At 37.2% G+C, this 25,675-nt stretch overlaps 1 protein-coding gene across 1 annotated transcript in view; it reads left to right on the forward strand.

The window, feature by feature from the left end:
• The window catches only part of FN1 (fibronectin 1), a 66,975-nt gene that overhangs the window by 11,730 nt on the left and 29,570 nt on the right, over positions 1-25,675 (forward strand). The window contains exons 8-22 of the mRNA XM_012651458.1: positions 796-994; positions 2,275-2,403; positions 3,436-3,579; positions 7,770-7,891; positions 11,323-11,497; positions 11,695-11,871; positions 12,702-12,830; positions 12,937-13,026; positions 13,806-14,000; positions 14,485-14,757; positions 16,076-16,342; positions 20,997-21,091; positions 22,532-22,700; positions 23,174-23,260; positions 25,371-25,562. Of these exons, the coding sequence (XP_012506912.1) occupies positions 796-994; positions 2,275-2,403; positions 3,436-3,579; positions 7,770-7,891; positions 11,323-11,497; positions 11,695-11,871; positions 12,702-12,830; positions 12,937-13,026; positions 13,806-14,000; positions 14,485-14,757; positions 16,076-16,342; positions 20,997-21,091; positions 22,532-22,700; positions 23,174-23,260; positions 25,371-25,562 (2,443 nt within the window). The remainder of the gene's footprint in view (positions 1-795; positions 995-2,274; positions 2,404-3,435; positions 3,580-7,769; positions 7,892-11,322; positions 11,498-11,694; positions 11,872-12,701; positions 12,831-12,936; positions 13,027-13,805; positions 14,001-14,484; positions 14,758-16,075; positions 16,343-20,996; positions 21,092-22,531; positions 22,701-23,173; positions 23,261-25,370; positions 25,563-25,675) is intronic.

The raw sequence follows: 25,675 nt of genomic DNA on the forward strand, positions 1-25,675 counted from the left end.
AATATAAATTTGCATAGGTTTGTCTTTGTAAAGAACACACAACTGAGTAGCTTAAAACATTTACTGCATATATATGTGTGTGTGTGTGTGTATATTTACACACATACACCTGACTGCTGCAGTCACAGACCTACAATATTGACACATAATTATAGGTTGACTGGCATAAGATGTGTCACTTATCAATAAGTACCAAAGTGACCGAAACTCAATGTTTTCTGACAGGTAAGGAATTTATTTTAAAAAAAAAGTTTCCAGTTTGTATAAATGGAGAAAGGGGAACCAATACCCTTTATTTGTTTTCAGATTTCAAGACTCCATAGATTACCTTTGATTTTGCAGTTGTAGAAGCAAGAGCCTGTGCACTATGCCTTGTCAAATGTGAACATGAGGCAAGGAAACTACTTGCACTTACCTTTATTTCTCTCATTTCAACAAAAGAAAATGTTGGATTTAGAAGGAAAACCCACTTTTACTCACATAGTTTTTCCTTGAACCAGAATAAATTGGAACTAGGAAAAATTACAGAGCGGTAATCAAATCCAGGCTTCTAGAACTGTGCCAATTCCTTGTATGAATGTGTAGGTATTATGTTAGTTTAACATTCCCTAACCCTTCCTGTAACTATTTTCTGCAACATATTTCACCTTTGGACCATGTTTTCTCCCTGCAGGGTTCAAAATTCTGTGCCTCCACCTAGAAGCACTTAGATTTCTTTGAGCCACACAAGCCTTCCCAAGTGAGAGCTTAGAATGAGCAGACGGGATTGACATTGTTGCATACATACCTGTTTAGACCCGTGATCGTTTATCAAGCGCACTTCTCTTCTGTCTCCATACAGCCCACGAGGAAATCTGCACAACCAACGAAGGGGTCATGTATCGCATTGGAGATCAGTGGGATAAACAGCATGACATGGGCCACATGATGAGGTGCACATGTGTTGGGAATGGTCGTGGGGAGTGGACGTGTGTTGCCTACTCCCAGCTCCGAGGTACGCTGGCTTATTAATGAAAACATTTGAGACGGCAAAGTGTACAAGGAAGCAGACTTTTATGTGAAAACTCATACTTTGCCAAAAGCAGGGGAAGAAATACGCAGTGCCACTCCATTCATTAGTCCACTGGGCTGGACAGGTTTTGCCTTTCAGACAGCCAGTTGAAAAAAGCTGGCACAGCAATGCCAAGGTTCTGAAGCATTCCCAGGATGTAAGTACTTAGGCTGAGCCAAAAAGATGACTTCAAAGGCGAGAACACAAGCATTTGATCCTTTTAGCTGTTGGGTATGCTGCTGGCTTCATGTCTAGAAATGATCGAATAATTTCTGTAAAGAAAAAAAGACTTTGCTATTCTAAAATCAGATCCTTACAGATCCAAATTTAAGGAGACAAATACATACAGGGATGAATTTTCTTTGTTCAGATTAGTTTTTCCCCTTTGGACCCAGTTATATGATAGGAGGAGGTATTGGTTTATTAAAATCATTTTAGTTTTCTATTTCTTTGATGTGAAAAGTAATATTTACATACAACTGTCAGCTAATAAGTTGTGTAGCCAGTGTGTGGATTATTGGCCCGAATGTGCCCTCCTTTGTGGTGTCTGACGCCAACACAATCCAGAAGTGACAATAATTACGTCTGACGTTGCAGAACTGAAAGGGACCTCAGTAAGTCGTACAGACCAGCTCCTCATTTTACAGGTGGAGAAGCTGAGACCCAAAGAGGGAAAATCACCTTCTCAGACTCTCTCAGAGAGTGAGGAACGGAGTTGGCCTATTTTCTTTTAACTTTATAAACACCATAGATGTCATCTTATTTCCCAAATCCAAATGTCTCCTCCCTCCACCCCATTTCAGAGACCAGATAAGACCACCACACCATGCGGAGTGCTGTATATATGTTTAATCTTATTTATCATATACAAGCAGAGATATAAAGGAAATTATCAAATAAGCAAGAACTTATTAGAAAGCAAGATACGTATTTGTTAAAAAATTGGCTTTTCGCAGGAAGGTGTATTTTACCGCATTCTTCAATTATGTATACTTTAACCTCCACAACATTTACATGTTTATGAGAGAATTGTTTTTGGCAAAAATTGGATTACTGAGTAAGCTTTGAAAAAAAGTTTATTCTATGCCAGTGGAAAAGTTATTTTAGTGGAAGGTGTTGATAATTAACTGGAAGGAACTGTATGCTTTGAAAAGCATAATTTCTTTTATTTCATCAGTGAACTTAAAAAAAACTTCTCACCCATCCAACTGTTTCCTAAACAGATCAGTGCATTGTTGACGACATCACTTACAACGTGAACGACACGTTCCACAAGCGTCACGAAGAGGGACACATGCTGAACTGCACATGCTTCGGTCAGGGTCGGGGCAGATGGAAGTGCGATCCCGTCGGTAAGTAACCCCGTCTCCCTAGATGATTTTGGACACAGAGAATGGTTAGCAAGTTTCAGATAAGAAAAGCTATTTGATGTGACAGGACTGAAGTTGGCTCCAGACTTCAATCAGTTGCTTGCTAAAAGCTTTGCAAAGTCTTCTCTCTAATCATGAACCAATATATTAATACAATCTTGATATTGGTAGTCATCTGGTTTTTGCTGAATTTGGTGATGAATGCAGGTTTATTTTAATTGAATGGAATTTATCCTCTGGTTCTGAATCACCAAGATAGTCCATGTTATGACAAAGAATTTTCCTTTGCTAATTGTGCAAAAACAGAAGCAAAGGATTATGCCAGTAAATATCTCCCTCCAAAATACTTTTTTTGGCTGCCCTTTATAGTAGAACTGAGCAAACAGTGAAGGCTGACAGCCTTAAAAGAGTTAAGTTACTAGCACTCCAAAGTTTAAGGTAATCCATTTATATTCCTTTACTAAAAGAGATAGGCTGCTCACTAAGAAAACACACTGATGACATCAGTTTGTTTGATGTGAGATTGCCAAAGCTGAGAGAGAAGTCCAAGAGGTTTTCTTAGAAGCTGCTCAGAAAGTTATCATAGTTAAAATCTAGTTCATTCATTTAAAGATAAAATGAGTTTCTCTGAATTTTGAAGAAGAAAATAAAATTATCACAGATTTTTTCCCTTGCTATTTCAATTGGTAAGCCAGTTGCATTAATATGAGTAAAGTGTACTAATTTTTTCTCAAATTAATATCAATATATACTGAAATCTAAATCTTTACATTTTTCTTTAGGAATACTACTCTTTTAGAAAACTAAATATCCCTCCTACTGGGTACTTTCCTACTACTAATTGGCCTGTGAAGTAAAGGATGTGACCAAAATATTTCTTTTAACTGCATGGGCTACAGTAAGGACAGTTGCAAATTTCTGTTCAAACTAAGAATGTTTGCACTAGCACAGTGAAGTTAAATTTGTAGCTGTAAGTCTTCAAGGATGTTTATCTTTTCCTTGCATATATTTTAGACCAATGCCAGGATTCAGAGACCCGGACGTTTTATCAAATTGGAGACTCGTGGGAGAAGTATGTGCATGGAGTCAGATACCAGTGCTACTGCTATGGCCGTGGCATTGGGGAGTGGCATTGCCAGCCTTTGCAGACCTATCCAGGTAAGTAGCTCTATTATTGCACATTGAGAACTGCCAATGGGTACAGCAACAGGGACGTGTTTTAATACTCTCACGCCTAGGTTGGGGTCTCCTCTCTTTCCCACCCTTTTCTCCTATCACTATCTAATAATCAATTGAATTTCTGACTGAAATGATTTTCCTTTTTCCCTCAATCAAGTAAAAGGTTGGAAAGAATTTGAAAATGTACCTGCATATAGTTTTGTTTCTTAATGCTATAGAACATTCCATTAGGTTAAAACACTGGCTAATTTCATCTCACATCCATACATGGAAATAGAAATCATGAAGTAAGTTATCTGGGAGTAAAGGATTTGGGTTTTCTATTATGGTTCGTACAGAGAAGTTGCCTAGAGACACGGCATGAAATACCACATAGGGTTTGTGTTCATTCAACATGTCATCTAAGTCCTCTCTGTGTCAAACTTTTCATTTGTTTGATCAATTGGAGTCTGGAACACAGTATCCTGGGCCAGTAGTTGAGTAACTTGGTCAACTCTCTGCCCACACAGTTCAAACATGTTTAGATGTTTATTGCTGGGTTTTTTCAGGTTACAAAGACATGATGCCTACCTGTGGGTGTTAATAATTCATTTTTGGGAAAAAATGTTGATTTAATACTCACCGAGTGATTATAATAAAACGTGTTGCATTGTGAAAAGCTAATTATTAGGCATCAGTTATTTGAGCAACTACTGCGATGCAAAGTCTCCATTAACTTTAGACTTAAAACATGGCCTACATTCAGAAACAAAAAGAATGATTTTCAGGGCATTGGAATCTTCATGTGACAGAAATTAAGATTAAATTAAGTCAGTCCCTCCATAATGTGCTAAGAGATTCACTATCATGGAGAACAAGCTATGGAGCAATTTGGCTAAAGACAGTGCTAGCTGAGCTTCACGGCTCATTTTCTCATCTGCAATATGGGGAGATTGCAGCTGATTACCTTGAAAGTTCCTTCCAGCAGTCATAATCCTAAATTCCAACTACACAGATGTACCCTTTCCAGGGACTTTGACAATTCTGCTCTTCTCAACCCTCAGACACAGTCACAGCAAGGGAAGTGACTTTGATTTTGAAGGCTCACAGGACAAATTGAATAACCTCTTAAATAGTATTTCTTGGTGGATTTGGGTGTAAGAATCACTTAAAATTTTTTTTTTTTAATTTAATATATATTTAAATCTGATTGATTATAGAAGTACTGTAAGTTCAGAAAGTATATAATTGGGTTTGTTTGTTTGTTTAAATAATACAACCAAATTGCAAAGAAATGCTCTCTAGTTTCCATGTTTATAATTGTTATTGGTGTGGCAATTTACTAAGAATTATTTCCTCCTGAATGATTTAGATCTTTTTTTCTCTTTTAAAATAAGTCTGCCCACATAGCTGCTTGCTGGAAGCATTTAGACGGACATTTTAGAGATCAAATCTGGATGGGAAGGAGTCCTCGTGTGCTGGAGTTTTGTGTGTTGACCTTATTCCTACTCTCCAAAAAGAGTAATAGCAAGAGTCCACCAAGCATAGAGGAGATTTAGGGGAGTGGGGATTGGCATTTGACCTCAGATACGCTGTTTGGTGCTTATCTGCATGTCTGGTTTGCTCAATGGTTCCTGCTTGGCATGTGGGGCTTTTAAGAGTGTGGTAAGAATAAAGGAATAACAGATGACCAACAGATTGTCTCTGAGCCTTGCCCTGTTTGTTCCTCCTGCAGAGGACTTAGTGGAGTTGCTCAAACTAACAGAAGATAAGAGGCATTTGGTTTGTCAATAAGCAACTCAGAAAGCACAGATCTCAGCAAATTAAATAGAGGAAAAAAAGGACTCAGTCAAAAGATGATGAATGTTTAACTTCCCCAGGGCCACTATGACTGGAAATTACTCATTTTGACCTTATTTCAAACTAATTTTAAAAGTGTAGACATTGTATCATATCTTTAATTTACTGTGTTATTGTTAGTTTGATTATACTGAATAAGAGAGAGAGTGGAGATTTCACAGTGGTAATTGCTAGTATGTGCCAGTTATGTTAATTTGAAAAGTTAGACCAACTAGCCAGTAGCAAAAGGATTTAAATCTAAATAATAGAATGATGTCATAATTTTTAACTTTCTTGTCTTCAAATTGTATGTAGTATAAGATAGAGTGTAGTGTTAATAGGTATTTAATTGGCATAATGTGTTAAATTCCCATTACTATTCAGTTCATTTCCTTTAAAGGTGGGCTATGGTGTAAGCCTACATGTTTAAACATTGAATTTCAGACCAGTGCTTGAAGTCTTAGGAAGGAAAAGAGACTTTTGCAGTTTTGCTCTTCTTTGGCTGGGGTAAAAACCATTGCAGTAGCATTTTTCTCTGTCCCTTCCCCGCCTTCTGCCATCCTCTCCTTGTGTCCTTGTATACGTAGGAGAGAGATTAGGCTTAAACGTGGACAGTAAAGGTCATTTATGTGGTGTTTTTAAAACTTAATTGTAATAGACTTTTAACCATCATTCCTCTCAAAATCATGATTGACTTAAAAAAAATGCACATCAGATGTCTTTTTATTGAGGGAATTATAGTAGCCAATTATCATAAATAATTTAAGGACATGATAGTCCTATATTTACTGACTTACCTGGAATTACTTTCAATAGTCACATCTCTAAACTTTTGCTTAAATATTTATCTTTATAAACGTGCTTACGTTTGTGAGGCTCTTCATGAACAGAAGGGGTGATTCAAAGAGGGACGTGGAATTAACTTCTGCCAGTTGACTGAAATAAACATCCTGCAAGTTCTGTGAAATATATACCACTTTAGAATGGAAAACTGAGAATTTTATGCGTGAATTTTGGTTTTCATGTGGCTTGGAAATATGTACGTTAAATGAAATTAAGATTCAAAGAGTATTTGTTAATCTTCAAACAACTTTTGAATTATTCCTGGTATGGAAGTGAGTACTTTATTCTAGAATTTTTGAAACGACACAGATACCTAAGTTATACATTTTTTCTGCTGGAGAAAACTTTGTTTTCAAAGAGAATTTAACAGCTAAGAAATAAAGTTTGAAAATCAATATGTTTTTTCCTAGAAACTTTCAGAAAACATAAATCTGTTAATAATCTAGTGAAGTGCTTTATTAAACATACACAATTTTGCTCTGTTTGACAGAGTATCAGTTAGAAATTTTTGGAAATGTTATTACAATGAATTTTATTTTTGTTTCTAGTAAGTGGAACATCGACTGACATCATAAAGAAGATGGTGTTTTTAAAAAGGCAGTTTTCTGTTCTGCAAGCATAAATTTTCCAGCTATTTTATTATGATTCCAAATGGAGTTAACACTATTAAGAAATTGATTCTAGTTCTCTCATTTTTCTTTTTTTAACAAAAGAACTAAAACTATACTTTAAATTTTTTTGGTAACAGTGATACACATTAAGATGTGGAAATATTGAATTTAATGTATATTTCATAAGATTGTTTTAGTTCACAACAGCTTTTGGAAAAAATTAATATAATTTCTTAATAATTTAACCAATCAGTGGTGTGATTCGAGAGTATATTTCTTGAATAAAAATAAAACTAGAATTTTTTTCCAAACTAATAGGCTGCTCAGACTGATAGGAAATAAAACTAGGTCTTTAATTATTACCTTTTCCTATTTGTCTAAGATTCTACCCCGTTTAGAAAGATGTTTGTTTTACATCATATCTTATGGCCTTTGGAATGTTGCTTCCTTCTTAGATAGTAGATTCATTCTTGATGAAAACCTCCAAAAATTAGATTTGCCTTAAAGAGGCTTAATATAGTAAGTAAATGAAGTTTGTATTGCATATTACATTATTTCTGTTTGGGTGTTTCACAGTTTTCTCAGAATTTTTACTTTGGAAATCAAGAATATAAAAGCAAGCTAAGAGGCATTTTGAAAAATTGTATTTTATTTACTATAAATAAATTCTATTTGCATTTCTCATGTGAAGGACAATAATTATCAGGTAAAAATGGATTTGTTGCATTGATTTCCAATGTCAATATGTAAAGGATGAACTAATTCCACATAATTTTATTATAGTCACGTGTACTGATAAGCAAAATTGTCTTTAATGATGGCTGTCCATGTACACCAAATTTTAAGTTGAAGTGAATAAACACCCAAGATAACTAAATCCCACATTTTCATTTTCAGGCACAACTGGTCCTGTCCAAGTAATTATCACTGAGACCCCCAGTCAGCCCAACTCTCACCCCATCCAGTGGAATGCACCGGAACCATCTCACATTACCAAGTACATTCTAAGGTGGAGACCCGTGAGTATCCCACTCAGAAACCTCGACACTGAGTCTCCTGAGCTTATCAAATTCTAGACCAACAGATCTGATTAACTATTTATATAGAATTTGTATTTGTTTAGTGACCAAACAGTATGTGGTCAATCGAATTGACATATAGACTGAGGGGCTTGTTTTTTGTTTTTGGAGGGGGGCATTGTTTCATCTTTTTGGTATTTGGAAGAATTTAGCTCTTTATGTTACAAAAATCTCTTTTTGCAAGGTCTTAGAAATGATAATGCTTAAGATTGTTCTTTCCCAATATGGGAAGAAAATCTAAAGTTCTTGTATGTCTTGTAACCCCACCAAAGGAAAAATATTACTGGTATTATTTTCATAATTTGAAAAAACTAGCTAAATTAATATATTTCTCTTTTGAGTCACTTTTTAAGTGATCATTTAAAAAAAACTTTACTTTGGATCTACTGAATTTATTTAGATAGAAGGAAAAGAGATGATAGGAAGGAAGTATAGATAAGGGATGATAGTTGGTTTATTTAAAGAATGAGCCCTGTGATTTTCTAATAAGTGTCTAGAAATTGAAGAAACCATCTTAAGGGGGATATTGGTCTATTAAGCTTTCGTTTCTCTTATTCTCTCAAACCTGCTCTGTTCTATCTCCAAAGTTCGTGATTTATAATTTGAGAAACACTATTTTAAACATAGGAGAAAAATGTCCATTTTTAATTATAGCTGTTGAATTTTAGCAATTCAAAGCAAACAAAAAATTTGACCAACTCAGATAATTGAATTTAAACTCTGCAGGAAAAATTCAAGCTGTTAAAATCATTCTTTTTCTAAATTTCCAAAGCTGAGGGACAATTTTTAGATTTAAAAGGGCTTCCTGAGTGCCCAAAACAATTAGTGAAAAGAAGTATGCCTAGACACATCTTCGATGTGTCAGAGTACCAGAGATAAAAAGAAACTTCTAATGGCTTCTGTACACAGCCAAACACCAATCAAGTGTGCAGAATAATGATGTTTCCAGACAGAAAGATCTCAGAAAGTTTATTTTCCATACATCCTTTTCTTTATGGATATTTGAAGTTATACTCCAGAAATACAAAAGTAGCATAAGAAGGAAGTTGCAGGGTCCAGCAAATGGTGCTTCCAATCCAGACCCCAATAGCAGTGGAAAAAATTTGCAACATGACAATTGCGTAACAGGCTTAGAGGGCATCCAGTACCTACGGAGCGGAAGGATGGGGATGAGGTTGGGGAGCAGGGATTGAAGTCTCCAGGAAAAAAGGGGGACTTAATAGGAAAGACAGACTTGGGGAAAAATTAATCGCAAGGGCAAATAACACAAGAAAAACAACATTAGTTGGAAACTCCAAGAATCAGGTGGAGGAATGAATAATAAATCCAAATGTATAATAAGGCCATAATTCATATATGGAGCAAACTAGAATGTGGCAATACTAGGGTATGAAAACAGAGAGAAATTCCATCGAACCTTGATTCTGGTAACCCTGATCCACTCAGCAGTTATGATGTTAGACTTATTAGAAAGAACGTACTCCTAATGCATGGCATGATTAGTCTATGGATGAATCATAGATCCAACTTCGAGACAAAATAAAAAGTGAACATTTAACTGAAAAAATAGAACATGAAAGCTGAGGATAGGAGATGGAGAAGAGAGAAGGAACACCAATAACTTTATCTTTTAAAGTGGGGAATCAAGAAAGATAGCATCAAATGTTGATGAAGTGAGAAATGGAGATTTAGTATAATACTTTAAATTACAAATATAAATACAAGAACAACAAAGTTAACAATGCAAATGTCAGACACTGGGAATGTCCAAGATTCTAGGAGGAGGGTGGTAGTATTATTGGCTAAATCCTCCATCATACTGAAGAATCTTTAATATGATTTCTTGTTGAAAAATGAAAAAAAAAAAGTAGAGGTGTAAGCGTGTTGTCTATATGGAGGCAAGACCAGAAGAATGGAAAATAGAAACAACCTCTCTTAGAGAGGGGACTGTGTCTGTCTCATTTGCTCAATGCTGTCTCTCTAGAGGCTAGAATGGTTCAGTGCCTGGCACACCTGCTTAACAAATGGTGAATGAAAAAAAAAATTATTATTATTATTTTTGTAATGTTTATATAGTATACTGAGCGGCCATTTGCAGAACTCGTATCTAGTGATATAAATCAATGGCGTCAATGCATTTTCCCCTCCAACACTTTGTCTCTCATCTTTTTAGCTCATCACCAATTTTATTTACTTTAAACTTAACTCTGAAGTGTTTTGTGAGACCATTGCAATAAGGGACATTTACAAGTAGGTACAAAACATACATTGAATTGGAAAGTCTTCAAAGAGTGACAGTGAAGAATTTCTTTGAGATTTTCTAATAATTAAAATTTCAGGTTTTTCCTTAATGTATGCCATCTGAGAGTTTATTTTCTGTTGTTTTCTTCTGATAGCTAACCAAAAAACCTCACATTGAATGAAAGGTTTATCACTAAATTTGAGCTAACTGTAATAACTAATTTTAAAGTTTTTTCATAGTATATTTGAGTTAAAATTTAAATTTAAAGAGTACTAGGATCATTTTCACTTATTCCAAAAATATAAATGGACATTTGAGTATTTGAATTATAGAGGAATTGGTTGATTGTGTAATTTTAAAAAATCACTGGGCATAAAAAACATATTTTGACTTATATTAGTTTCAAATATTTACACTTAAAAGAGTCTCATCTTGTCTGAAGTAAGGGTGTTTCTTTCCCACAAACTTTATTGCACTTTTTTGTGAGTTTTGTGATTCATGACATATTAATGAAGTTGGACAGGATGTGAAATGTAAACTGGAAGCAAAAGATTAAATAAACCGAAATTGCATTTTTCTGCAGTCTTGTCCAAAGTTGGCTAACCACTTCTGATGGGGTAGTTCATATCCAAGAATAAATCACAAAACCAGATGAGTTGTACCTAGTATGTTATGGTACCAGGAACTGAGTCAGAAAGCAAAATTATGCCTTTAAATGTTTCCGCAAGGCAAGAAACTTGAATTGTATCCCACCTAGTTAAAAGATAGAATATGCAGCATTTTCCCAGTTCAAAAAGGAATATATCTCTGTTCATTGTAGAAATGAAAACGTTGGGGAAGGCAAAGCTTAGTTTCATTATATTATGTTACTGGTATAAAATAAATAATCTGGCAAAAATGAAGGTTGCCCAGTGGCCACAACTATGTAACCTCAAACTTGTCACTTGACTCTGTTTCTCCATCTGTAAAATGGAGCAATAATACCATTACGATTCCAGTTTTCCATGATTTTCCTCCACAATGGAGCTACATAGGTCCCTCATTCTTCTTTGAAGATTGCTGATCATCTCTAAAGGTTCATCCTTGTAAACACTGGTGTGATTTTTTTTTTTTTAATTCAAATTTTCAGAAAAATTCTGTAGGTGGTTGGAAGGAAGCCACCATTCCAGGCCACTTAAACTCCTACACCATCAAAGGCCTGAAGCCAGGTATGATCTATGAGGGGCAGCTGATCAGCATCCAGCAGTACGGCCACAAAGAAGTGACCCGCTTTGACTTCACCACCACCAGCACACCCGTGACCAGTACGTACCCCACCATCCTCACGTCCACGCCCGAGTTTCTCAGAGTTGGGCTCTCCTCAGGAAGGGCTTTCCTTGTCAATTCATATTCTTCCATGAATGTCACCAACATTTAAAAAAAAAAAATGATGTTCACAGATGAGGGTGGTAAATTTTCTCAAAGGCTGAAGGCTCGCTTTCCTCTTTCTGCGACTCTCTAGGCAACACCGTGACAGGAGAGACAACTCCCCTTTCTCCCTTTGTGGCCACTTCTGAATCTGTGACCGAAATCACAGCCAGCAGCTTTGTGGTCTCGTGGGTCTCAGCTTCCGACACCGTGTCAGGATTCCGGGTGGAATATGAGCTGAGTGAGGAGGGAGATGAACCACAGTACCTCGGTGAGCTAAATGCGTCGCTCGTGGCAGGCTCAGGGTGGCTGCTGGTAAACCCTCCTTGGAAGGGTCCTCCAGAAACGTGGTCTCCGTGGTTTGGAACTAGTTGACAGCTCAGACTGAGCACACCACCCTCTGGTATGAGGAAGGGAGGGACTGACCCTTTCTGGAACTTGGCTGGGTTTTTCCTGAGCCATCTTCACATGTTCCTGGTCTCTGATGGGAGCTATATTATGCATTTGCCTGGGCACAGGTCCATGCAACAGAAGCTGTTTTCTTCATGGAACTATTAATAATTGCCAGGATGAGGACTGCAGCTGACAATGTGATCACAGACCCTCATTCATGCCTTTCAAATTCTCATGGCTGGGGGCCTTTAAAAAACTGTAGTGTAGCATAACATACATACTGACATGTGCAGCAATCGTAAGCACTGAGTTCAATGAATTTTTACAAAGTGAACACACACTGGGACCAGCTCCTAGATCAAGAAAAAGAATATCCCTTCTACCCCCACTCCATCATCTCCTCCACGACCACTACCACTAACTACAGAGAGCTCTTTGTAAAAATTTGGGGGGGTGTGGATTATAAAAATTATACATTTTGAGAGAAACAAAAGGAAAATGAAAGAGAAGGAGAGGGAGGACAAGGAGGAGAAGCAGCAGCAGCAGCAGGAGGGATTATCCCCATAGTGCATTGCTAATCATTGATTATCTATTAGTGCATTTCCTTCTAGTCTCTTTTCCCCTATGAATATATCCTTCGAATCCTTCTTATAAGCTGTGGAGTCATTGAATGGATTGGTTTAGTAACCTTTTCTCTCTGTTTTAAAGATCTTCCAAGCACAGCCACTTCTGTGAACATCCCTGACCTGCTTCCTGGCCGAAAATACATTGTAAATGTCTATCAGATATCCCAAGAAGGGGAGCAGAGTTTGATCCTGTCGACTTCCCAGACAACAGGTACATGTGTACTGCATGGTGTCAAAGGAATCTTTTTCTGCCAAACACAGGCCTGTAGCAACATTTCCTGACCATCACCTCCCTTCTTCCCTTCTCCCTTTGTTAGCACCCGACGCTCCTCCTGACCCTACCGTGGACCAAGTTGATGACACCTCGATTGTTGTTCGCTGGAGCAAGCCCCAGGCCCCCATCACAGGTCAGCTTAGCCTCCTTCTTCTTTGGCTGCTGTGTGAATCTTAATGCCACCGTGGGGAGGGAGCAAATTCTGACTGTAGACCAGCATACCGCTTCAAATCTCCCTTAGAATTATCAGAGACGTGTATGTGTATGTGATTACTTTAAAGCCTTCCAGCCCCATTTCCTATGCATCGTTTCCCCTCCAATCCATTTTACCAGCTTCCTTACACACACACACACACACACCACAACACACACAGAACCTGTAAAATGCCAGCTCATTGGCACTATAAAGCAAGCACTCTCAGGGTTGGAGAAGTGTGATTTTCCTGAAAACCTTGCTCTAAGATTTATTCTAAAAGGGGTAGCTGAGTTTCTTTCTTAGGTGACTCAACTGCCTCATCATTGAAGTTGCTAAAAGACACAGACAGTGCTCGACAACTCTGTGCTTAGGCTGCTTCATGAATTCCTTCCATCATCTAGAGCTCAAAGAGGAGAAATCAGTTTAACATGAATATTTTCACCTAATGACTTCTCTAATTGACATTTATTAGGGATCTTGGGTCTTCAAGGATGATATTTATTACTAAAAAGCTTTACATGAGTGTTCTTATTTTATCTTCACGCTGAATAATCATTATTATAAGAAGTGGCAATATTAAAAGAGTCAAAAAGAATCACTAGCTCTTAGCTAATCAAGCAAGATGCTAAGAGCTATTAGAAAAGGGAGGATTTATGATTTTTTGTAAGCCTCTGTTTCCTAAAACCAATGTCTTACTTTTTCTCGTGAATCTGCAGGATATAGAATCGTCTATTCACCGTCAGTAGAAGGCAGCAGCACAGAACTCAACCTTCCCGAAACCGCCAGCTCCGTTACGCTCAGTGACTTGCAACCTGGCGTTCAGTATAACATCACTATCTATGCTGTAGAAGAAAATCAAGAAAGTACTCCAGTTTTCATCCAGCAGGAAACCACTGGCGTCCCACGTGCAGGTAACTTTAAAAACAGACACTTCCCAGGGTATCTTATCTCTCGGGGCTTGACCAGGTAACATCTTTAACCTGCCTTCTATTGGAGAACAAAGCTGTTTTTGGATTGTATGCATTCTGTTAGCCTCCTGGGAGGACTGGAAGCATTGTCCCTGAGGGAAGGTTGTTTGGTCTCTGTCAACAGCTCCTACATTCCAGTAATATTGAATCTAATCAAGTATTACTTTTCCCCTAAATTAAGGAGATTCAGCTGAAATGTCATAAGTAATTTATCAAAGCCTTTCTGATTAAAAATTGATACCATAAACTTCTTTCATGGAACCATGAAAATATATGCAAAAAAGCATAATATCTGGTTTAGGGACAAAACTTAGCATAGCTCTGAAATGAGAGGCTCTAGGAACTGCCTAAGACATCCGAGAAACCGGCTCTTTAAAAATAATCTTCAGCAGGAATTGTGAATAACCAGTTGACTCTTGTCTGTTAGATAAAGTGCCCCCTCCCAGGGACCTGCAGTTTGTGGAAGTGACGGATGTGAAGGTCACCATCATGTGGACACCCCCAGAGAGTGCGGTGACTGGCTATCGTGTGGATGTGATCCCCGTCAACCTGCCTGGGGAGCACGGGCAGAGGCTGCCCGTCAGCAGGAACACCTTTGCGGAAGTCACCGGGCTGTCCCCCGGGGTCACCTACTACTTCAAAGTCTTTGCCGTGAACCAGGGGAGGGAGAGCAAGCCTCTGACTGCGGAACAGACAACCAGTACGTCCTGCTCCTGACTTCGCCTCCCCACCCAATTCTCCACCCTTACTTCCAACCTGGGCTGAAGGGCAGCATGCCAGTCACTCCCAGGTGGACAACTTAGAAAGAGGACAATGCCCAGCCAATAAGGAAACAGAATCAACATAAAGCACATTGAACTTGAAAATAAAACTCAGACAAGCTCTATGGATACTAAGGGATAACCCATTTCCAAAATACACGCACCAATGGAAGGGCACCAAGAGAGGAGAATTTAAGAGATTCTAATTTCCTTTGCAAATGAAGGCATAGATTAATAATTTGAGTGCATTTTTTTGTATAACTCAATATATCTAAATCAGAGTTAAAATGTAGACTGTTAACACTTACAGTAGAATTCATTTAAGAATAGTAATTGCCAGGTATCTAGTGATATTGGGACCAGGTCATCTGCTCAGTTCTTAAGAGCATTATTCTCATATTTATCCTTTGTTTTGACCTTATGAAAGAAGGTCTTATTATTATCCCTATTGGATATATGGAGAAACTGAGGCTTTTTAAAAGTTCTGCAACTTACAAGAGCCAGGAAGCAATAGAGCTGACTCTGTAACCTGCATCTTCTTGACTCCAAAGCCTGTGCTCTGAATTATTGTACTTGACTACCTCTTAAAGATTTCCTCTATCTGAAAGGTGATTAAATTTCTGTGGGGAAACTGCTAGTTATCATTCTCAAGAAGAAAACCCATAATTGATGTGATTCTTTTTGATAATGCAAACTCACCAGTGTCCTATCATGAATCTGAGGTTCTGACTATGTTATAATTATTGTAATTGTTGTCTAATCTGAGCCCAGTGAAAATAACTTTTATTTCTCCAGCAAAGGACTGTTTATTTTATAAGTGTATACACTATTGCTTTTGATCCATGTGGAGCTGCTTCTTGCTCTCATTTTAATAGGCTTAGCCCTCTTTCCTTAACCTGTTTGTCTCAGAACAAATTGTGGGGTTCAGAGGTATTTCTTTTGCCTTTTTTAAAAAAATACCATCACTATAATGTAACTATAATTTCTGGGAGTGATGGGAGAGTCTTGCTGGAAAATTCGACTTTTCGAAGGAACATAGTCTAGCAAAAAGTTCTGCAATCTCTCATAGCTGACAGAGTTTTGGCAAAGTTCTATGTAGCACTCAATCTCTTAACAGCTCAATTTTTCCAGGGCTTTGACTTTGACTTAGTTTCAACCTTCAGGAGAGAAAACTCAGAATATTCAGTCAAGCTTTAGGATTTCAGTATAATCATTATGACCTAAATATGTCTTGACATGTTTCATTTTTTTTCCTAGAACTGGATGCTCCCAGTAACCTCCAGTTTATCAATGAAACGGACACTAGTGTCCTGGTGATATGGACTCCTCCTCGGGCCCGGATAGCAGGGTACCAACTGACCGTGGGCCCTACCCGAGGAGGCCATCCCAAGCAATACAATGTGGGACCCTCTGCTTCGAAGTACCCAGTGAGGAACCTGCAGCCCGCGTCTGAGTACACCGTGACCCTCGTCGCTGTAAAGGGCAACCAACAGAGCCCCAAAATCACTGGAGTCTTCACCACTCGTAAGTCAAAATTTAAATGCCCTTTCTTAGTGATAGGTCCTTAACTATATTGACATTCTCTATTCTTCATTCATTTTTTTAAAAATTAATTTTTAAAAATTAGTACATAATTTTAAAGCATTAATTCTAAAAGTGTGCTTCATGGACTGGTTGCTAGCCCATGAATTGTTTCGCTGCCCCATCTGCTACAAGAGAAGGAGCTTGTGCTGGATTGTAAATCACAAAGCATGCTGTTTAGTTCAGCTGATAATTTTTTTGAAACCAGATTTTCTTGGTGAAGGAAGCAGTGTATTAATTTGCATACATTGCCGAGCTCCTGTCTCTTTCCAGGCCAGCCGGCACTTCGAGTAACATGGGTTTAAAGCATTCTGTTGTTAGAAAAATTAAATTCTATTGTACTAAAGGAATTTACCAAATACTAATTAAGGCAAGAAAAAATAAGCATGTTTGTCTACATCCTGGACTTCTGGCATTGAGTGATTACGGTAAATGCAGATTAGAAAACATCTGCAGATTGAATGGAAACCAACTGATAGAACAAGAAGCCAAGGAAATGATTTCTTTATCATTGGTGGAGAGTTGGCCGCAGAAGATTAAAGTAATTCCGCAGAACAGAATAGCTTTTTCTCTTAAATTACTCTTGAAATACAGAGGAGAAAAATACTAACAATAACTTTTGGTCATGTCTGTCCTTTTGCTCGGCATTTTAAAGGAAGTGGTCTTAAATCTCCTATGTATCTACATCACAATGAAGGCCTCTATTCACAAACCGATTCTATTAAATACATTTTCATTTACATTACAAAGAATTATGAGACTCCTTATTTCCAGCTGAACATTATTTGTTATTTTCAACTCAACATTTTCAATTATGAAAGCACCTAACATAAGCACGTTTTTCAGCATATATTGCAACCATGAATTAGTTTGCAATTTTCCAAGACCTTTCAACAAATCTTACTATTTGACTAATTTAAAAATATGGATTTCAAAAACATTCGAAAAGTCAATACAAATACAAGATTAGTTTGTAAATAACTACGAAATTTATTTCCCAGTAAAAATTCTCTATAAACTTTCCCCATAAAAATTCATAATTTACCAAAAATTTATTTCCATTTAAATTTGCTGTATGAAGTTTGGCCTGTGAAGGCTTTTTCCAAAGTAATTGTTAATCATAAGCAAATAATCTGCTTTTACTTTGCCAGTAAATTTACCTTGAACTTTTGCTATTTCATGTTGCATGGTTCTGAGATAGTCTAAAATCTACTCTCATACAATTAATGTCTTTATATTTTTTGTAAGTATCCATTTCTTGTAGAGGTCCTTCACTGAATTAGAATGGAGATATCAGTGAATGTGCTCTGTTAGTAGATGCCTTTTTACTGAAAACGTAGAATTACATAATTGTCTTTTTCATTCCTTAATATAAGACGTATTTCATGTAGTTTCTTTTGTTGAACAGAGTGTTATAAAAAGAAAAAAGCATTTTAAATGATGCAAACAATAATTAAGTGGAAGGTGGGGGTCAATATAAGATATTTCAAGTACTTTTGGAAACTGATAATATTGGATGCATTATTTTATGCTCTGCATAGTACATTTATATAAAATATAATTATATTTGAATCAGTACTTTAGTACTGATAGTCAAGACTAATTTTATTAGGTAAAGGTTAACATACTCTGTGGAAAGCAATATGGAAATACCTTAAAGGGATACAAGTAGATCTACCATTTGATCCAGCAATCCCATTACTGGGCATCTACCCAAAAGAACAAAAGACATTCTATAAAAAAGATACCTGCACTCGAATGTTTATAGTGGCACAATTCACAGGAAACAACCCAAGTGCCCATCAATACATGAGTGGATTAATAAAAGGTGGTATATGTATACCATGAATTACTATTCAGCTATAAGAAACAATGGTGTTATAGCACCTCTTGTATCTTCCTGGATAGAGCTGGAACCCATTCTACTAAGTGAAGTATCCCAAGAATGGAAAAATAAGCACCACATGTATAACCAGCAAATTGGTTTCACTGATCAACACCTAAGTGCACATATAGGAATAACATTTATCGGGCATCAGGCAGATGGGAGGTGGGAGGAGGGGATGGGTATATAAATGAGTGCAGTGTGCACCGTCTGGGGGATGGACACGCTTGAAGCTCTGACTGGCGGTGGGGTGGGCAAGGGCAATATACGTAACCTAAACATTTGTACCCCCATAATATGCAGAAATAATAAAAAAAAAAAAAAGGTTAACATAGTGCCTGGCCCATAGTGTACTTTCCAAAAATATTTGTTGAATAGATGATTGATTGAGGAATCAATGATAACAAAAGCAGCTCCACCAAGCTTAGCTTTAAATAAACCAATGTAAGCAGTTGGAGAGCCAATGAGCTCTCCCAACTTCATTTGAACTTTAAGTACTCCCTAAGGCTGTAAACATCAGCAGGGCTTGCATGTTTTTGAAATTACTTTAAGTTTCTGTAGCTTTTTACTGTCTTACGAAAGCTGAATTCCGGGAATAACTTTTCTGAGTTTTATAACTTGTGCTAAATTCTTAAGCGCAAATGTGAGAAAAGTGAGAGGAAAAACAATGTTTCTGAGGAAAATTCAACTTATTCCTGTATTGATTGATAGGACAAATTTTATTTAACAGCCAGGCTATTGTTCATCTAACAAGACCTGCCAGAACCCGTAGGTCATACAGTCACATCCTTAGTTTGACATCAGTTTGTGGGTTTGTGGTTTGGTGATTTTCCTACAATGGTCTTCCCAGACAGGGAGCCTCATCTTAAACTTGGGAAGACTGGCTGGCTTGTTGAAGCAATAGAAAATACTTAGCCTTAAGGACAGATGAGGAGAATGTAATTTGTGAAAAAGTTGTGGCTTTTGCAGATGTCCAGTGAAAGAAACTGTTTTCTGAATTGTTTCTTGTGGGCCCTTAAAAATGATCACGCAGGGCTGGCTGTGGCATTTTGGCAAAGTCAGCAGCAGCCAAGTGGTATATGATTTCAAAGTCACTGGAAGGCACCAAGGGTCACCCAGCCTACTTCCCCCAACATGCCATCAGAATAATAACATGCTTATGAAACAGCACACTAAACCAGTAGCTCTTCAATTCAGCCATTAGAGCAATCATTATGAAGTGTCCATGTACAAATATCACCTTTTCTCACACAGTATTTTAAAAGGAAAAATAAAAATTAGGCTGGGCATCGTGACTCACACCTGTCATCTCAGCACTTTGGGAGGCTGAGAGAGGAGAATCTCTTGAGACCAGGAATTTGAGACCAGCCTGGGCAACATAGCAAGACCCTGTCTCTACAAAAAAATTGAAAAAAAAGTAAAAGGAAAAGAAACAATTACACATCAAAATCCAGGCTGGAAAAAAAAATGGAAGAATTGCAATATTTAACCTAAATTCCCACATAACAAACAAAAAAATTGGAGCTGAGTAGAGACTGGACCCGGAAGACTTCTTAATCCCTGTTTTTATAACTCTGGAGACTAACTCTTCGTCTCACCAGCCATTCATAATTTAATACACATGTATTCAGTAGACTTTCCCAATGGTAACAGAGCTTGGGTAGGACGTAAAGGGGAAGGAATTGTGATGGCATCAAACATGTAACCAAGGCTATTAACACACTTGAAATCCTTGAACTTAACTCACTCAATTCAAATACCTTGGCTTGTGAGATCCCCCTTTTCTAAATGTATAATAAGATTTGCAAGGTTGTTGGGAATCTCTATCTTAACTTTATATATACATGCTCTTTTATTCTTCCTTTTCTCTTTCTTTCTCTTTTTTTCTTGTGGTGCTGAAACCTAGAAACAAATCTTTTCTTTTTTTTTTTAAATCTTTTCTATTTTTAAAGTAATAATTTCACTATGAGAAAAACAATGGTGTCAGTATCCTAAAAAATGCAAAATAAACTTTTGTTATAATTCCTGATTCTGGTGGTAAAATACTAAATCTTAGCAGTATTTATTATTATTAATGAATAATCACATATTTAAGGAATAAATCTCTAGAATTTAAGGTGCATCCATGGTGGCAGATTTTGTTTGACTTTTACACAGCATCTCTTATTGCAACCAAAAATAATTGGCCATCATTATGGACTAATTCAGCATAAAGCTGTTTTTAGATCACCATCTATCATTTAATCATTGTTCTTAAATTAATGATTAAGAAACAAAATGATAATCAGTTTGTAGCAACCAGCTTTCCATTTCACAAGAGACTTTATATTGACAATATAGGAAAATTGTCACCAAACTTAAGTCCCGATGATGATGGAAACACACAAATTGAATTCTATAATTGCATTGAAAAGGACCTCTCCTTTGAGGTCATTAACTGCGAGATTGTCAGAAGTGCAAACTCCCTACCCCCATATTGGACATATAGAATCAGACCCTGCATTTCAGTCAGCTCCCAGATGATTTGTGTGGCACTTTAAAGATTGAGAAGCCCTGATCTTCTCCAAATTCTCACCCAATGAAGGAACTTACGTGACATTTTCTATCCACTGGTTGGTTAAGTTGAGATTCTCCGTAAAAATACTTGTCTCTGTTCTATGCAATCATCTGTGAGCCCAAGGTTTGAATACATGCCTTGATTCCATCTCACAGTGCAGCCTCAGAGCTCCATCCCTCCTTACAACACCGAGGTGACTGAGACAACCATTGTGATCACATGGACCCCTGCTCCAAGGATTGGTTTTAAGGTAAGTTGCAGAGGTTCCTAAACTCTTGCAATATGGCCCTGAGGTGCCCCCATGTTTTCTGGATCCGGTAGAGACAAGAAGTTCAAAAGTCAGGAGACCTGGGTTCTGTTACCTGCTTTTCTTGTCTCTTTGAAACATTGCCAGGGCCTAACAATACTTCTGCCCTGGAGACCTCACTGAATTGCTGGAGGGATGGACGGACTGCGAAAGTGCTTTGCAAAGGATAAAACATTAGCATGGAGCTGTTGGTTGTTGTTATCTTATTTTCTTGATTCTTTCTCCAAGGGAACAACATTTAAAAAAATATAGGAAAACTCCATTTGATGTGTCGTTCTAAATGAGTGTGAACACGTTCACAAAAGCCAATTTAGGGAGACCGATTAAACACAGAGTCACTTAAAAATCACATTTTCATCCAATCACTTTTATCTCCAACTGTTCAAAGGCCTGCGGGTAAATCTCTTAATAGAAGTTAAGATTAAGGTCTTCCCTGTGGATATCTAGATTCATGTTCTTTAAAGTAATGATATTAGGGAAGTGATGAATACAAATGTATATGTTTAAAAAAATTCCTTTCTCTGGCATTTAGAATGTGGAGAGAGGAATATTTATTATGAATGGAAATCAGAACTAAATCCCCGTGATTGTTTGTTTAAAAAAACATATACCAAAGATCACTTCATTTTTGAGATATGCAAATGGCCATATCGATATTATGCTACTTAAATATAGAGAAACCCTTTTGAGGATTGCCAGTATATCTTTTAAATTTCCCCTAATTCTGACTTTCAGAGGCCCTATAATGTATGAAGGATATCTCTAGAGTTGAACACTATTTGATGACACAGTGTTACCTAGGTTTTTGAAATAGAATCTTAAAAGGATTTTAAACTATGAGCACATTCATTCTCATTCTTCCTTTGTAACTTATCCCCCTGCAGTTGAAGCTATGCACATATTTCTTCGAAAGGTGTATTTTTGCAGTACAAAGCACTGCAGGGGCTGATGCCTTTAACTGGAAACTAAAAGTGAATTGAATGTTAATAACTCATTAAAGAGAGAGCTAGGAGATTCGTTCCAGCACAAAGAAATAGAAATAAACTACCATGTGGCCCAAAGCACCTGCGTACTTCTGGTTTGTTCCAGGGCATTCTTTATCAAACAAAACAGTATGTAATGACATTTCTCTGGAACCTTCCATGACAAGCCTCCTTAATGCAGTTTGGAAGATACCTCCCCTACCCTTGCTCCCAGTAGAGAGAATTTCCAGCTAACGTATATAATAAAGTTAAAATAAGTCCCCGATGCAATTTCTAATAAAAGTACATTGTGCAGTTTCTAAGAAGGTCACATTATTTAAAGCATCACCACAGCCTCTTAGCAGTAATGTAACTCTGGAAATATTTGTCCTTCATGTTTATTTTGCTTTGCATTTTTTAGCTGGGTGTACGACCAAGCCAGGGAGGGGAAGCACCGAGAGAAGTGACTTCAGACTCGGGAAGCATCGTTGTGTCTGGCTTGACTCCAGGCGTGGAATATGTCTACACCATCCAAGTCCTGAGAGACGGGCAAGAAAGAGAGCCACCAATTGTAAACAGAGTGGTCACACGTAAGAAGAGTTCTTTCTCCCTCTTCTTTTAGTGTTTAAAACTGTTCCATTTTTTGAAAAAAGCTAATATCAATATCGCTTCTTACTGATGAGAGTGGCACGGAGGAAATATCTCATCCCTACTTCTATGGTGAGCATTTCTAAATTTGGAGTAGCAGATGCAACTCATGCCATATATTCCACAGTATCAGAAATGTTCTTTCCATGTTAAGATTGATGAACTGGCAAGACGGAAACAATTTCAAAGTATTGTAAAATCATTGATCATAAAAAATTCTGTGTCACAGAATGGCTATCCATCATGTTTTCGTATTTTTACTGATTCTGAAAGAAAAGAAGAAACGGAGAGAGGGAGGAAAGGAGAGAGAGAAAAGGAAGGAAGGAAGGAAGGAAAGAAGGAAGGAAACATTGCATAAGCCAAGAGCTTTGTGTTAGCCTTAACTTTTAATTTAAGAATTTTTTTTTCTGCATAGCATTGTCTCCACCAACAAACTTGCACCTGGATGCAAACCCTGACACTGGAGTGCTTACGGTTTCCTGGGAGAGGAGCACCACCCCAGGTAAGCCTGGGACGTGTCAGAGGGCAAGTATATGCAATACCTTCCCAAGGCAAAGCTTTTAGAAACTGTGTTCTTTTCAGAGAAAGAGTCTGAGTTACAAGTACCCAACTCTCCATAAAAAATACAGGAGTATACGATGTACAGTATAAAGCAACATATGCAGGGTGTTAATGCATATTTACTTAAATCACAGGAAAGAGAACAATCATACACTAGTCTGTGGGGAAAAGGCAGACAGACTGGACTCATGAGGACTAGGGAAAAGCATTTTGGAAGGTGCCTTTTGCTAGTGTATAAAAAATTGCCAAACAAATGGCTGAAGTCATACTACATAATTTCCCTTTTGTAAGTTGTTATAGATCCTAAGTTTATTATTTCCTGAAGTTTTCAGAACATTTTGTCATGAATTGTACCACAAAAATCCAAGGGTGATAAAAAGCAGAAATACCTTCATTTTATAGACTGAGAAAACTGAGACTCAGAAAAAAATTGACCTACCCATAGTCACATATTTTAAATATTACAAAAGTGGGATTGTAAGTTTTTAGTCTCCTTCTCACACCCAGCATCACATGTTTGGGACTTCATTGTTTTTGGGTTTTATTTTGTTTTGTTTTGTCTTTTTCACTTATACTCTATACATACTGAGAAATTTGGTTAAGGGGTTCCATGATGATTTTTAAAGCTTTAAAGAAAGCTTTTGTCTAAACTCCTTGTTCATGCATATTGAACATTATTTATAAAATGGTGAAATGTATAAAAGATAGCTTTAACAATATTCAAGTAGCATGATGTACTGCAGCAATGACAGAAAATTTTAGATCTATATTACCTTTGCCAAAACCACATGGAAAGTCTCTTTAGATGAGAAATATATATTAAAATATAATTGTTTTGGGGAATCATTATTGAGATATAACAGTGCTTATTATTGAGAAAATTCTAAAGTAAGCAAAAACAGAAGTTTCAACTAATGTTGATTACATCCTTATCAACTATATTTCTTAATTTAAGGTATATATTTAGGTTGTTATTTAACCATTTCTAATTTCACTGATAAAATAATTATAAAATTTTTGTAAAAAAATTCTAATACAGTTCTTATTTTTGCCTGGGCACACAGCTAAGGCAATTTTCACTAAATCTGATCAATGTCTGCAATCACAGAGAATAGAGCTATAAATAGCTTAAAATATCCTTTTTAATCTCCCTCTGAAGTAGAGTGATTTCGGTGAAGTTTTCATTATCTGTGGAAACAGAGGTCAAGCCAAAGCTACACTATTTCTAGCGAGTCACTCTGAATTTGAAACTTTAAGTTAGCAAGTTTCACACTGGTTAGCAGCTGGGCCAATAATACCTAGTGTCAATGGCCTAGCCTGCCCATCGGATGCAAATGTAATGATCTCAATGTCTATTTCTCCTCCAGTTGTATTTCCTCGTTTATACCAGTGTAGTGTTGCTCCTATTCCTAATGACAAAACTTTTACCATCATTTTCTTGCCCCTTAGAAAGTTTAATTTACTTTCTCATCTTACTTTTATTCTGGCCCTGCAGATCTCTAGTCGTCACCATTTTTATTTGGATGTCTCTCTCCTCCCCCAACTTGTTTACTGACCAATTTCTGTGATTCCTGAAGTCTTCAACAATTAGTATTCTTTCTAGAATAAGTAACACCACTTTTATTTTTCACCTTTTCTTCTTTCTTGATTGTCTCTCATATGTTCTGCCCTTTTAAATTAGGAGAGCCATCTTTGGGGAAATGTGCTTAGGGTTGAGAATGAATCCATACTGGGCAGGTAGAATAGAATATTCCTCAGCTGTCCTCAGATGAGCCATTAAGGAAAAGCGGGCTAGCGTGGTAGAGGAAGCATAGGATTTGGAAACAGGGAAGCCTTTGGTAATCACTTCCTCATTCCAAGATTTTTTTTTAAATTGAGGGTCTTAGTCCTGCCTCCAATGGTTGTTGCAAGCACTGAATGACAGTGAGTCCTCAATAAATACCAGGTCCTTTTCCCATTCCCCTTTGTGGCTCCATCATTGCAGTCTAGTTAAACATGCTCTGAGTCACAAGTGCTCTGTATACTGACTCCCTCCTTTCTGTTTTCTCCAGACATTACTGGCTATAGAATTACCACAACCCCTACAAACGGTCAGCAGGGATATTCGTTGGAAGAAGTGGTCCACGCCGATCAGAATTCCTGCACTTTTGAAAACCTGAGTCCTGGCCTGGAGTACAATGTCAGTGTTTACACTGTCAAAGATGACAAGGAAAGTGTCCCTATCTCTGATACCATCATCCCAGGTAATAGAAAAATAAGCTGTTATCCTCAGAGTGGCACTTTCAGTAAGAATGGGGATTAGCGTCTTAATCCCCAGATGGTTGAGGGTATCAAATGTATTTGGGATTTAATTCTG

Source organism: Propithecus coquereli, unplaced genomic scaffold (assembly GCF_000956105.1).
Source record: "Propithecus coquereli isolate 6110/MARCELLA unplaced genomic scaffold, Pcoq_1.0 Scaffold357, whole genome shotgun sequence".
In the NCBI taxonomy this organism is placed as follows: domain Eukaryota; kingdom Metazoa; phylum Chordata; class Mammalia; order Primates; family Indriidae; genus Propithecus; species Propithecus coquereli.